The 15,851-nt window shown below is 37.7% G+C and overlaps 1 protein-coding gene across 2 annotated transcripts in view; it reads right to left on the reverse strand.

Moving 5' to 3' along the window:
- The window catches only part of TRPM1 (transient receptor potential cation channel subfamily M member 1), a 142,721-nt gene that overhangs the window by 32,909 nt on the left and 93,961 nt on the right, over window positions 1–15,851 (reverse strand). The window contains exons 2-8 of one of the 2 annotated variants that reach the window (XM_062583416.1): window positions 12,417–12,496; window positions 11,419–11,611; window positions 10,217–10,430; window positions 8,828–8,952; window positions 7,972–8,143; window positions 5,757–5,931; window positions 3,479–3,602 (exon numbers count right to left, since the gene is read on the reverse strand). In XM_062583416.1, the coding sequence (XP_062439400.1) occupies window positions 3,479–3,602; window positions 5,757–5,931; window positions 7,972–8,143; window positions 8,828–8,952; window positions 10,217–10,430; window positions 11,419–11,611; window positions 12,417–12,496 (1,083 nt within the window). Of the gene's footprint in view, window positions 1–3,478; window positions 3,603–5,752; window positions 5,932–7,971; window positions 8,144–8,827; window positions 8,953–10,216; window positions 10,431–11,418; window positions 11,612–12,416; window positions 12,497–15,851 lie in introns of those variants that run through there. The other variant, XM_062583415.1, reaches the window with a different exon arrangement.

Consider the following 15,851-nt stretch of genomic DNA (forward strand, 5'->3'; position numbering starts at 1 on the left):
AAGAGGAGACTGCTCTTAAACTAAACAGGAAACAAGAAATTATTCTTTAGCATTCAGGTATTTAATTCTAATCTTGAAATGTACAAATAAGTAAGTAACTTGTCAGGTAAAATAAACATTAGAAAGTCTGAGGTGTGAGTTGATACTTGGCATAATCTCTGGCAAAAGGCCAGCTTTTCAGAGAGCCAGCTGGCAAAAGGCCAATTTTTTGGCAGGGAATATGAAACTGCTAGAAAGTTCACAAACATCCCAGTGATTATATGACACAGATATCCACCCCAATTGTAGATCATTTCAATTGTCATAGGACTCTTCCTCAAAGGGGCTGATCGAGGCTTTGTTGATTAATGCTTAGATTCATTGACCATGTTTTCTCATCTGTTCCTTGACTCAGCCAAAATCTCCTAATTTCACTGGCTATTTTGAAAGAGCTCTTACCCATTACAGCGTAGGTTCCTATTGGCATGACCACTGCAGAGAATATACAATGCTACAGTTGCCATTATACTCTAAGAAATAATTTTACTTGGTATCTGAAAAACTTCAAAACCAGTATTAATATCCATTCTTCCAAAGCAATAGAATACAAATAACAAACACCAGTTAACTTATTTATAACTTAAACTTTCTTTATATTTCAAATTTCTATACTGATGAGAGAATTAAAAGAGTATGGAAAAATAGAAGTGGACATCTGAGAAAGTCAGAAATCATTCAGCGGAGAAGACTAGAAAAAGTTCCTCATTTCCGAAGGTTTTCTTTTTCCTCATTATCCCTCAGCTGGGATATCAGAAATAATTCTAATCTGATAACATTGATTTCCTAATTTCAGTGCTTACTCTAATTGGTCAAAAGGAATGTGAAAAATGATGCCCTGATTGGTACTTTGATCACTGGGAGCAGCTGACATGAAAAAAAGGAGTAGCACAAAGCTTCATGTATAGATATGGTGAAACTTCTTTCCATTCTGATCAATCCCAGAGCGCTAAATCCAGCTCTATACCATATTACTCTAACTGGAGATCAAGTGACATTTCCATTTTGTTAGCCCTTTATTCCCTACTGATATCAAGTCAACATGAAACCACACAAGATGTAAACAGAAGTATGCATGTGCAAAATGTTGGGGCTGTTAATTTTCTGCCAACTCTTAACTAAGGCCAAACTTTAGACATTTTGATTTAGGTCTTAGTTGCACAAAAACTTACTGAAGAATCAATGTTGTTTACAAATGTAGTGTATACAAGCTGCTTCCCTTTTTATATAACAATGCACCTGACCTCATGGTCAGACTAACTCACTGCACTGACTCTGAAGTTAAAGGGTAATAGTAGTAAGAGTTAAATTTTATTCATTTTTTTTTCTCCAAGCCTGAAACTGGAAATGCAGATGCTGGCAGATATCATGTGTATTATTCCCATGGGAAGTATAAAGCAAATACTCCAGGGAAAAGATTTCTTTGTTCTTGTTGCCAGCAGGTCGAGGGAGGTGATCCTGGCCCTCTACTCTGCCCTGGGGAGGCCTCATCTTGAGTACCGCATCCAGTTCTGGGCTCCCCAGGGCAAGAGAGACATGGAACTACTGGAGAGAGTCCAGCGTGGGGCTACAAGGATGATCAGAGGGCTGGAGCATCTGCCCCATGAGGAACGGCTGTGAGAGCTGGGCCTCTTCAGCCTGGAGAAGAGAAGACTGAGGGGGGATCTTATCAATGTGTACAAGTACCTGAAGGGAGGGTGCCAAGGGGATGGGGACAAACTCTTTTCAGTGGTGCCATGTGACAGGATAAGAGGCAACGGGCAGAAACTGAAGCACAGGAAGTTCCGCCTGAACATGAGGGGGAATTTCTTCTCTGTGAGAGCGACAGAGCACTGGAGCAGGTTGCCCAGAGAGGTTGTGGAGTCTCCTTCTCTGGAGATCTTCAAGGCCCGCCTGGATGCAACCCTGTCTACCATGCTCTAGGTGACCCTGCTGAGCAGGGAGGTTGGTCTAGATGATCTCTAGAGGTCCCTTCCAACCTTACTGATTCTATGATTCTCTGGATACAACAACAGGTTATGATGAATTACAGGTTTACCATGTGTCATTGAACAACTGAATAACTACTTCTAGCAATCGAAAGAACATTCCTCACTGAAGAGAGAATGCACAATAAGGAATGCTGCATTCAAATTACCAGTTTATTTAAAATTTTAATGAAAAAGTTTCCCATTATCTATTGGGGACAGTATTAAATTTGGAAAGACCAGAGTTTAGAGTTTGTACTTTGTAAATTGAATGGAGACATAAAGTGCAGTTTCTGTGTAAAGAAAACATGCTTGGTTTTAAGGTAGTATGAAACATCAGTTTCCTAAGAAGTTAGAAAAATTTCTATCTTTTCACAGTCTCGTAAGAAAAGTTTCATCCGTAGCTCAAATAGTTTCATTTCTGCAGCTCATGTTATAAGCATTACCTCACTGGTGATAGAATTAGGCATAACAGAGAATGAAAAACTGCTCCACATTTCATGATTAAATTCAACAGCAGGTTAGTTATCCAATTTCCTACAGGCAGACTGAGGAGAAATTTGTAACTAATATGCAACTTTAGCAAAAAAGATATATATATCAACTGTACCAGTTCAAGGTATAATTAAAAAAATCTCCTAAAACAAAATAAAGCCATTAGACTGTTCATGTGCTTTTAAAACTGCTTATGTTTTGTAGTTAAGTGCTTATGTGCTTAAGATTTGTACTGAAAGGAGGAAATGGAATTTTACTAGGACTCAAGGGAGAGCTCACACTGACAAATGAAAACACTCAAAGATTCATTTTGCCTGTAAAGGCCCAGGTGCAGCTCCAGTGAACATACTCTCTAAATAGCATTCATAGATGACAGATGTGAATCTTGGAGATTTTCTTTTCCAGTGCACTTTGGGATATGGAAGACAGACAGAAGCATGACTGAGTGGTACAGAACATAGAATCCTGCAGCAAGTGGTACAGAACATAGATCCTGCAGCAAGCCAGGATCATGCATGGCCAGGCTCTTCAACAACACTTAACATTTCAATTTCTTTTGAGTGACTTGAACAGTAGATTTTATTGGAATGAAAACAGTATGTTAAATGTTAAATAGTAACATCAGAAAAAAAATATATATGCCAATGTAACCTTGATGCCAAAGAATCCTTTCTTCAATTACCTTCCCTCTGCCTTCCGCACTTGATCCTGTTCTTAATGTGTTTATTTCAGTATTTTTTGCCATGCAGAAGTCCATGGAAAAAGCTCCTATCAGCTTACACAGAAGAATCTGAAATAAGCTTTAGAGGCCTTCCATGAGAAAAACACCCTTTCTAAGTCTAGACTTATGAATGAATGTGTGCATTTGCTGAGCCATATGAAAAAGATTAAACAGTAACACTGGGAGAATGGCATTTGAAAGTACAATACAAAATTTAGTCAGAAAAATTATCTTTATGAACCACTTCTAGCACACTTACAAGTTCCTTTCTTTTCATGCATTCCATAAGAATGATGAATAGCTGATGAGCTTGGTTCCTGCTGTAATTGAAGGTTTTCTGAATGGTAACTAGAAGCTGGTCCCTGAGGGATTCGCTTATTATCCTAAATGAAAAGAAGACATAAAAGAAGATATAGCCAGGATTAATATATTTTGGGAAGGCCTGCTGTTTGAGAAAAATAATTTTTCATACACCAGTTCAGTGTCTTCATTTTGACAATAAATGAAATAAAAACCCAACCCAGAATCTTTGTGCTCAGTAAGGGTAAGGAATTCAGACTGGTTCTTGCATGTCAGCACTTCAACGCTGAATTAAATACTGGCAGGGAACCTTTAAACAGCCTTTCACCCAAGAATATAAAGCAAGTAGGTCTTATTCATGCTACATATTTATATAACTTTTGTTATGATGTTTAGCCCTCAAGATTTCAACAGCACACCTTATAAGACTCCTACCTTTGCCCATAAATTCAAAGGGTCTTTGCAAGGCCCTTTTCATACAGCCAGAGAAACATAAAATATTTCCTACTATTGGCATGTCACCTTTGGTTGTCTCGTTATAGCTGCTGGATGCTACTTGTACTGAACAGAGGATTTAGTTCCTAGTTTATCTAGAACCTCATGAACAGGCCTCAAAATGTCCCACTGAGAAACATATAAACCAACAAATTATTAAAAAATTGAGATGGAAAATATTCCAAAAAAGTTCAGAAATGTTTCATCTGTCACAGCAATTTGAAACAAAGCCCTTCAATCTTCACTAGCTTTCCCATGATGGCAAATATTACCAGCAGGCATTCAAAGCAGTGAGACACATCTGAGCCTGCCAAGCGTAGTAACATTCAAAATTCACTGTCAGAAAATTATTCCTTCTAAGTTGAGAGTGGGGATGCCAAAAATTCCTCATTATTGAGCTGCCTTACCAGGTGAACACATTTATTTCATCATCATTACTGGACTGGACATGCAGCAAGCAGAGCTCAGATAGACTGATCTTGATAAGTTCTTTCCACTACATGTAAGCACACAGAATGGATAGATGGATGGATGAGGGGAAAAAAAAGAAAAGAAGGGAAGTTTAATCTTTGCTAAGAAGGTTCCTTGGTCAACTGAGAGAAAAAGGAAGTTGCTGAATCATAAACACTCTTGCTAGGATTAATTCTGTACTATGTGAAAATACCTAAAAAATTCAGCAGAGTTGTTATCCTGATTCAGCAAATAAAATCCAAACTCTTTGACAACACTATTTGTCTGCTTAATGTTTAGTCCAACCTAGGTACCCATTTCAGTCAAGGACATAGGCTATTTCTTCAGTGCAAGAAGGACGCATCATACACTAATGAAGACAATATACTAGCTTTTTGCCAGCTACTAAAGTTATAATCTGCATATTAACAGTAGGAATGTGGAATTTATGTCTTTGACTAGGAGAAAAAAAATTTTATTTATTTATTTGAAATAAAAAAAAGCAATATTCTGCTTCCACCTGGAGTATTTGTCAGGACAGATCTCTTCTTTTGCAGAGAGGATAAGCTTTACGCTGCAAGTGTAGACTTCATATCTTCTTAAAACTAGCTGCAGTCTCCATCAACCAAGGAGCAGACAACAGACCACAAAAATTACAGATTCTAGAAGACACTGTCTGTAATAGTTGGGTTAGGAGTGATTGTCACAGGACCAAAATGTTCCTGACAACATCCTCCACTCTGTTCATGACACCAGGAAGCACTACCCTGAAGAACTATCACAGACGCAAGAAATGGCAAAGGAATGGAAGGAAGCCCAACATTTGCTCAGCTGGTCAGGCATGCCTAGAGAAGAAAGTTTATTAATACAGCACACTAGACTGAGGCAATAGAAATTTTGCAAATACCTGCACCAATTAACCTCAGTCCTGACCTGACAACACAGTTCTTGGGAACCACTTGTTCCTTATTTCTGAAGCACTCAACCCAGTAACAAGTATAGTGCAGCAAACTTTCACGGAACTTGTGTGTGCACTTGAGTGTGCTGCACTGAGACAAAGCTTATTTCAGTGGACCATCAAAGATATACCAAGTGGTAACAACTTCTACCCATTAACACTGCGGTAAAGATCAAACAGGCAACAAAAGTTGACAGACAGCAGAACATCTCTGTTAATAGCATTTTGTCACTCTGTTTTTATAAAACTTTGATGAGAGCAAGGCATGAAGTTGCACATTGTCCCACGATGCCCCGAGCAAGACACAGCTTTGGTGATGATCTCAAAATCTTACCCCCCTTCTTCTGAATACTTGTGTGCAAATGACAGAATATCAGATGCTCGTCCACTACCATCACATATCACAACAGGAAGCGGAGGTTCTTCTCGCAGACACTCCAAGACAATGGATATCACATTGGGACCCCCTTCCACTATGAGCCCAACTACAGGGACACCTTGTCCCAGTCCTGGAAAAAAAAAAAAAAAAACAATGGAAACAAAAAGAAGTGTCATTGAACCTCAGTTTAAGAGGTTGAGATGTTATGTATGGATGTGATTTCTGTGTTATAACATCACTTCAAATCACAGCAGGCTGGAAACTTTAGGAAAAAGTGATGGAGATTTCAGTGCCAACTCAGGAAAAGTGTCTGTATAATGTTTCACAGCTCAAAAAGGAAAAGCAAGCAAGATGTCTCTTTGCCCTGGTTTTCACACCTGCTCCATACTGTTTATTTACTCGATAATGAACTGTTTGCAGTTTCTATTGAGACACCATGTACAGCTAATATAATTCTACTATAGCTTCATTAGCTTCACTGTTACTCAAAATAGCTCCCAGCTGCTGTCTCTTTGATACTTTAATTCTTCACTGGTCACCTATGAGAAAACTTCAGTAAGATGACATACACCTATGCTTTCTCTTAAGATAAGATTATGAATTTGTTCTCTTTATCATGATGCTGAAATGGCTGGCCGATGGAAGAGACGACAGCTGAGCATCCCTTTGCTGTCCCTGCCTCACTGTGATCTCCAGGCATAGGATGACAAAGGGAAGCCCACAGGTCACATGGTCCCAGTAGCCTTGGTCACGAGATCACTTCGGGAAATGCAGGACAAAACATTACCCAAAGGCTGACTAATCCTACTAATATAAGCATTTGAATCAACTTAAATGATTAGAATTTCATAAAAAAGATGCACTTTTTTTGCATGGCTGATAACATGTGAAAGAGTTCATTCTTCTCTGAAGAACAGGAACACAATGGATAGTAACAGCAGAAGCTACCTGGCATTCTCCTGTCAATACACCTCAGCCCTGATAAGGAGGAGCCACAGAGCATGGGCTGGCCTCTGAGTCCGTTAAATCCTTACTGCTTCCTGCTGAGACTTCCAGAAGAGAGGACTGTACTTGAAGTAATTTAAAAAGAAACAAAACAACTCCCCATATGCCTTTGTTATTAGTAAGTATTCTGCAGCCCTTTGCAGAACTCTTAATTATTGTGTATTCCTAGGTTTAGCCTTCATGTGGCAAAACTATCAAACATTAATTAAATCAGAATCAATAGCCCCAGCCCCAAGCAGTATTAAAAGAAATGATATAGAACATTTTGTCTCAGAGCCCTGACCTCCCTATCTTCCATGCCACTGCTCCCTTTCACAATGTTACAACTATCCAAGCTCTCCGCAGAAGACAAAGTTGAAAGAAGTACAACCACATTAGGTCTTTTAAAATGTCTGTCTGTGGGTAACAATGCATGACACTGTCTCAGCACTAAGAGGCAAGAGGCATCATTTTTGTCAATTTAATTTCTTAAGCTTCCTGGCAGACAAAAATGCAACACTCAGAGGCTTTCCAGAATGTTTAGAGATCTTTTGGCTGAGCTCTAAAGGGATCTTTAAGCTCTACTTGGCACTCTACTTCATTTTTCTGCTCCACCCTTAAGAGCACTTGAACTCTTTGAGAAACTTCTGTACAACCCAGTGCCATTGGCATTCTGAATGTTTGTTTTTTCATACTTTTACAGCCATACACAGCTTCTAATGGTATCTGAGATATGTCAGAAAGGTTGGTGATGTCTGTTTTCATATAGGTCTTCACTCAAGTGTGGATTCCAAGTCTGGTGTATTTTTTTAACCATTTTTAAGTGGTAAGATTTTCCTAAGTTATTGGGTAGCCACAGCTACTAGCATTTCTCATTTATTTAAACTTTTAAAAAATCAGCTTTTCAAAAAAGCTTTAATAAAAAAACTTTAAAAAAAGCTTACTAAAGAATGACAAAAACAGTCCTAGAAAGTTGTTCTAGAAAGGCAGTAATGACTGTTAGAGGTGGGGTTTGCATCACTGATCAAAGGGCATATGTTCTAATTTAGTCACAAGGTCTCAATCAAATTCCTGCTAGGAATACCTGGATGAAGCCTGATTTCAATACCTTGAAGCTATTTCAAAAGCTCCTCTTCCCTCCCTTCCTTCAACTTATTATGTTTACAATTTCCCCTGCTGTACTTACGTGTGTTAATTTTCTGGAGGGAAATGTGTTTTTCCAACTGACGTCGTAATTTTACTTCAGCTCCGTATTTACCTAGTGTACCATTGTCTGCCAGAATGAAGTGTGTATGGGAACTGTTGAGCACAGAGAGCTTGCTTAGAGGGTTTGACATTGTTTGGTAAACTCGTGTTACCTGTCAAGAGGATAAATGTGCCTAGATTAGACTTAAGAGCAATCCATGTGAAAACCCTCCACAACTCTCAATAGAAGCACATGCATTACGAACAGAAATCAACTAGGCCTTTACAACAAAAACACAGGAGAATCAGAAATGGAGCTTGCCTTTAGGTTCAGAACTTGAGCTCTTCACAGCAGTGTGTTTTCATTAGAGGATGACAGTCATGACCAAGCACTCTCCGACATGTTCCCCTATACTCATTAACACATGCCCTGATGTCAACGTGTTAAATATTCCTCTTACTGCATTAGAAAATATATTCTCATTTGGAACTCCTAGTAATTAATATACCACTAATGATTACCCATCTACAATAAATGCAGGTCTTCTACACATAAAGGCACCTATAACATTTATAAAACTTTCAGCACACCACAGTGAAGTTAGGACTTAAAACTTTCTTTAACCACAGAAATGTCCCTACTATTCAAACTAATGGAAATCTCAATAGTTCTACATTTACTTTGTGGTGATATAGGATATCCTGTTAAATATACTTGAACAGTAGTTTTTGCTCAATAAATTATCCAATTTCAGCTCTTAGACATGCTTTGGACACGGTGAAAATACTAATACTACAAGTAAATGAACTCCGTATTTTGTTACACAGCTGACATTACAGTTGCCTTAAAGACTTACATCTTTTCCTATCAGATCTTCCTTGTTCTCTACAATGCCCCATGGTGCAATTCCTATGGCACAAATTCGTCCTCTGGATTTGGAAGAGTGGTCTTTCAAAGCATCTCCCACATGACGAATGACACCTATAGGTACAATTTGTTTAAATTAATTCTTGGCACTTTTGAAATGTGATTGAACAGCTGATTTTATTCCTTCCTTTTGCTGAGCTATCCACTTTTCTGGGTTGCTGTCACTACCTAAACTGGTATCTGTACTTTACAAAGTAATATGCAAGGCATAGAAATGTATGCTTACATTTTGTAATAATTGCATATAAATCCTATTGCCTTTTTACATTCTTGTTCTGAATTCACTAAAGTCTTGGAAAGACTTACCCAGTTACTTAACTTGCCACAATGTAGTCTGTACCATTTACTGGTGTTATATTACTCATTGTACACAAAACTAAGAATATGTGGAATTTTATTACTTTAAAAAACTGAGGTCTGAGCAAGTAAAAAACCCCACAGACACCTAAAAAATATTTCATCTTTACAATTATTCTGAATAGGAATCATCACCTTCCCTCAAAAACACTAGACAATCAAGCAGATATACTGTTGTAAAACAGAAATCAAAGGAGTTCATTCTTGTGCAGCTTTTTGAGAAATAACTAGTATAAAGATATATTTCAACCAAATATAGATTTTGGTCCAAAATATCATGACAAAAATTGCATCAGACTGTTCTTTGAATATCACTCAAAATTAACACTAACACAAATAAAATGGATTAAAAACTTACTGGTCTCAAAATATAACTGCATCTAGGCAAATATCAGAGCAGCTATTTTACAACACATTTTTCAAATTTTGAACACTATATTGAACACCAACTTTTTTGACAGAATCCATAGACAGTGCCAAAAACCCCTCAAGGGATTACAGGGAATTGTTCTACAAACGATGTTTTAGATAAGGTCAAGAAGGAAACGTAGAAACAATTAAAAAATTTTCAGGTGGCCCAAAGACTACAGGAAAACACAAATGAGATTAAAAATAGGAAGAAGCTAAAGCTAGGCAAATTTGAAGTAGGAGATTTCTCAACTGTGAGGATAATCAACCACTGGAAAAATGTATTATGACTAGTGGTTGATTCCTTGCTACTGAAACAAAGAATGGACTAATTTTTTTTTGAGAAATACAGTGTAATGCAAATGGATATTGATTCAAGTAAATGTATGGGTCTCTGCTGTGTAGGAAATTAACACAGATGATTACAATGCTCCTTTTCTAATGCTTTATAACTCATTTATATAGCCTTACATTGTCTGCCAGCAGGAAAGAACAGTGAATAATGAAACCCACTGAATTTCTAGGTAAACTACAAGAGCTGGTTATTGCTTACCCGTACTGACACCTCCAGTGAAAATCCAGGCTCCAGTGGTCATGGCAGCCTTGATCAGGCCTTTTCCAAATACTTGCTTTAATTTAGGCTGCATTTCAAAGTTCTGGAGACCTCCATGGACAGAGATTAAAAGTTTGGGAAGTTCCAGTTGCCAGTCTTTCACCATGAGATGCAGCAGAGAATCTGGCTTGGTGTCGTATGACACACGGATATACTACAAAAATAATATGTAATATTATAACTCCATCTTCTCTGTAAATTGTCCATTGACTGAATACTGAATGGTCATATTTAACAAAGCTTCCATCTTGAAGGAAGAGTTTTACATTTTTTATGTTTTTAATGCTTACAATTAGAAGAAATAGGCTGAAACCTTTTACTTTTGCTATGGACAATTTACCATTCACTTTATAGATCAGAAGCTATGTTTTAAAAACACCACTTTCTTCACCTCACTTTCAAAACAGACTGTGAACAAGTTACCTGAAGCTCTTATTACAAATCGGCACTGCTGGAAAATACCTATATAAAAGGACAGGGAGATATTCCACATTGTTCCTAAAACCCTCATTTGACTGCCAAAGAGATGTAATAATCTAGTCACTGTTAATGTTCATTTCCTCCTGCCTCTGAAGCAATAGTTTTCATTCTTCTTAGTTTAATTCTGCTATCAAGACTTCTTTTCAAACTACTGACTCTATAAAACAAGACTAGGGGATATGCTTGTGTATATTTTTACAATCACTACTTAAAAAAAAAACCCTAAACAATGCCTCTGCCGCAAATAACCCCACTACCACCAATAAAACTCACCGCCACCACCGCCACCACCACCACAAACTTTTGCCAAGTCTTTGCAGAGTCATTGTCTGAAGCGGCAGTCTTAGCAGAGAGATTAGGTTGCAAATAGGCAAAGGAACAAAGACAGGTCTGGATCCCTTCAGAAGAGGGGCAGAGGAGAAAGGGTGGTCTACTGAAAATAATTTTAATGAAACTGTGTTTCCCCAGGACATCATAAGGTACCTCCTAGGAGGATATTATTCCCCTCTTTCTCTCCAAGCATCCTGTCCACACCTTTCTGGGGCAGTAAATAGACTCCCTTTGATTTCAATGGATTATGCACTGAGTGAGCTGGAAACTTAAAAAATATCTGCTAAACTAATATATCAGATGAATATATTAGTGTAGCCTGTACTCCTTACCATGGCCTTATTTGAATGTCCTCCACCTTGGAATTCAAGGTTTCCATAGGCATCAGTTGGGTATATTTGTGTGTGTTTACTGACAGACCATTTTTCTGGCTGAGCTTCCACTTGCTTTGTTTCTTCACCATTTTTATTAGTTATACTTGCAGGAGGTGGAATATGTTGGTTAATAAGCTGACCACAGCAGCATCTGAAAGTTAAAATGTGAAGTGACTGTGCACATATTATCTTCAATATCCAATGGGGATTAAAAAAGAAAATAAACCAGAAATCTATATACTCATTTTTTTGACTAGGCATTGCCCCACATGAATCACAGGAACACACCTTCTAGGTCCTATCTGTTGTGTTTGCCCATACATACATGCCAGAATCACCAGGTTGTTTCTTAACAAACGAGGATCAAAAATTTTAATTCATTTCTACAATAATCTGGATAGCATTTCTAGGCTGAAGAACAGGGGAACGAGGAGGAATTTGGAAGAGGAGCAGTGATCATCGTTTTTAACTCAGAGGTGACATCTAGCATGTGACAAACTATTATGTTATCCAAGCAAGTTAGACCACAATTTAGCTAACCCAGACAGTAGCCATAACATTAATATCTGGATACAGAATTCCAGTCCTCCTGCCTAATATTGTTACTGGTAGGTGTCGCACATCCAAAACTGTGAGGAATGGCACCATTTGCTTCATGATGTACACAACTGCATCCTTGCTTTCAGAATTCTATGCTCTGATTTGAAAAGCTGGGAAGTAATAACTCACTGCCTCTCCCATTGCTCTCATGTAGAGCCTCATCTCTACATAACACGTCTCATGGCTCTGTACAGACTGGGGTCCAGGCGTGTCCCTCTTTTCTGTTCCCTTGTCATCTCCCTATAATGACAATGAGTAAAGTTGGGTCGCAGTTTGACCTATCTAAACCCAAACCAAGCCCAGTTCCTTCAGTATTGACCTTTTCTGTTGGCTAATACAAAAATTTCATATATTACCTGCTAATGTCTTTGTTGTTAGCAATTACATAGATGCATTCTCTTTTTGAAAAAGTCTTCTCTATCCAAGCCTTCTGACCCTTAAAGGGAGAGAAAAAAAAAGAAACATACTGAAATGCTTTCTGCATGGCAGATACAGCAACACTTGGCCTCCTGTTTTCACCTACTGTTTCTAAATGCAAGTATTCATTTCTGTAAACCACCTTTAAGTACCAGATACATCTACTCCTGAAGCAAGCAGGTGATGTGAATTATCTTCGAATATGTGCAAAATGCTGAAGTTACAATGTTTATATGAAGCTCTACCAAAAGATGCAGTTGCATATTCCTGTTTCAGTAAACAGTAAATGGATTCAAAGTACAGAAAACTAGCCCAATTTATGTGACAGAAATAATTTAATAGTAATTTAATCCAAATAATACTTTTCTTTACTGTTATACTTTGTATGTAGAAGTTGCTTCCCCCAAACCTCCCCAATGTTATTAATAATTTTCTAAAACTCAGTATTTGCTGTTGTAAATCAAGCTACAGTCACTCCTAAGACGAGATAGTGTAAAGTAAATGTTTCAGGAAGAGTCACTTCATAAACAGTAAGAGCATTTGATGGAAAAAGTACAAACTCTTCAGGCATAGTGTATCTGTGAAACAGGAGGATGAAAGTGACCTTGAAGACAACACAGAATTGTGTTGGCCTATTTCACTGTATTTGCAAACCAGAATTAATTAGACTAAGCTCTCAGCCTCTTTAGAAACATAAGCTGTAGAAAAGCTAGGACAAAACCACAGATCTGCACAATATGGTTAGAAAGTCTGTTTCAGTAGTGCGGGTCAGCTAGATTTGGTAACACTGAAGGGATTGAGGTCCGAAATGGCTGCAGGCCAAAGCTTCCCCTAATTTCTTACTTGCATACCCTAGGCCACCTTCTCTGTCCCTGTGACCTGCAACAAAACAATGCATGATCCCGACTGAGATACTAAACCAATGCTTAGTAATAAGTTTTAAAAAGTGAACTCAAAATTAGCCCTTGACCTTTAAAGTAATAAAAAATTTTAAAACACACTGATGATTTGATGACACAGACAACCTTGCCTTCCTGATGAAGGCCGATGATTCTTCCGAGTTTGAACTAGGGAATTACAAAACCTTAAAAGAATTTTCAAGTAGCAAGCAATTGCCATTAAGTTTTACTTTAGTTTCCTCTGCTGAAGTGAAATGAAATTTTTGCAGACACAAAAGCTAAAAATGTCATAAGAACGTTGAAGGCTCCTTCAATAAGTAACTAGGGCTTTCCTAGAGAAGGAACTAAAAACCTTGCGGAGTTCCTGACTAAAGAAAGTGAACTGCAGATTCCTGTCTGTCCGGCATGATGAATGGAGGGAATGGTAGTTCTTCATTTCTGAGGCAAGAGTTGTCTCTGAAGTTTCTTTGTTTGTTGACTTGTTAGTTCCTGCCTGGCTTCTTAGTTTCCTCTGAAATAATAAGGAACTGCTTGAAGTTCCCTCATGGCAAATCAGTTGCAAACCCAATTGCCCAATGAATGCTTCGAGTTCATGACAAATGGTCTATAATCCATCTTGGTAGGTAAAAGTTTAGCAGGTGCCACTGAACCAGAACGTCTTGCCGGTCTAGGAGAGTCTGCGCTCCTGGTCTCTGCTCCGATATAGTTACTGATTTACCATGTCAGAATCACCTCATTTCTGAACAAAAGTTGTTGTTGAGAAATGTTGCTCACATCGCTACAGAGAGGGGAAGAGTAAAAAACTCACTGGACAGTATTTTACGTAGTTTACAATGATATTTGCTTCCTGAAAGACAAGGCCTATATTTCAGGCACTTAACATAAAGAGCTTGATTATGTAGCAAATATTGAAGTGAGAGCATACTAAATTTAATATCTAAAGGCTGTGTGACTTGGTCCAGCTTTCTTGTTTTGATTCTATACATTCCTTCTTCAATGAAGACACTGAAGCACAATGAAAACACTTCAATGAAAAGCTAAAAGCCTTTTTACTCCATAATATTTCAGATGTCCTTTTTATACACTTTTGGCATGGCTTTTATAAGATGACAAGTTTTAGCAATAATACTATCAGAAATAAGCTCAGAAAACATTTTAGCATTATAGCATCAGATACTGCAACAATTTATTGAAGCTTATACTAGAAAAGTACAAAAGTAAACACTCAAGTCAGGGTGATCCATGAGGTGTCTGTGGTTACAGGAGGTGGGTGGTTAAAGTTTTCCTGGTCAGAATCAGATTTGGCTAATTTACAGGTATTTGGGCAGTTCAAAATATTTATATTTAGGCAGTCAAAAACAGTCTGCTTCATTGGAATTACAGGTTTTTTAATAAATCCAAAATCACACATAGTGTCCAAATTTACTGCTGCTTTACTACGTCCAATGCTATTTGTTGCATGTGCTCATATACACCACATTAGTTTACGACCTTTATGGTTATAAAATGAGCTTAAAGGGATCCTGTTACAGAGGTTATGTCACTTATCTACTTTTTTTGCCTTTTAAAATATGTTCATGTTTTTGGCTAAATAAGGTTTAATACTTCTATGTAATCAGTGGTAACTTCTTGACTGAGTCACACAAATGCCCAAACCAATTCCACAGCACAGGAAACATTCTTCAAAATGTAACTGGTAACAGATGCTATACAGGCACATCAAACTACTCTGCACAGAATACTAAAAAATACAATTTAGAAGTATCAAAACAATAGAGATTTTTATCCCATATCATTGAATACTGCTTTACCTTGTAAACTATCAGAAAACAGTCTTTTGTTTACTACTTGATGCACTTCATGTAGGAACAGTTAATAAACCACTATTAAGGTTAAGTCACACACTTAACACCTGTGTTCGGAAGGCAGCTTTTGCATTTTAGTGTTTCAAATGAGCTCTACATTACAACTGAGCTCTCAGCTGTGTATTCATTATTAAAACCCTGTAATAGGAGGTCTATTATCTACGGTTATGCTGAAAAAAATATTCGCACCTGAAAACCCAGTCAGAACTTAAGACACTACAGCCACTGCAGTTGGTTAATGTATTATGCTCCACTGGCTTATTTTTCAGTGCTAATGAGAGGTTGGCTAAAGGCAGGCATCACAGATCAGGGGACATGAAAACTCACAAAGCATGTTTTGTCAGCCTTTGAAGTTTCACTGCTTTTGTCTGTTGAATCTTCTTAACCAAAGCTTGATTATAAGTCAATGTAAATATTTAAGAAAACACATGAACTCAGAAAATAGTCATCTATTTAATATAGATTCTGTATACGTCTGCAAAGCTACTGTCTCACTTTGGACTGAAATTTATTTGGTTTCTTGAGGAAACTGTAAGCACTCATACCGTCTCTTGTGAGTCTAAAAAAACTAAATACTTCCTAATAGCCTTAGATGGATGAATTTTGAAAA

The sequence above is a fragment of the Rhea pennata genome, chromosome 10 (genome assembly GCF_028389875.1).
Source record: "Rhea pennata isolate bPtePen1 chromosome 10, bPtePen1.pri, whole genome shotgun sequence".
Lineage (NCBI taxonomy): Eukaryota > Metazoa > Chordata > Aves > Rheiformes > Rheidae > Rhea > Rhea pennata.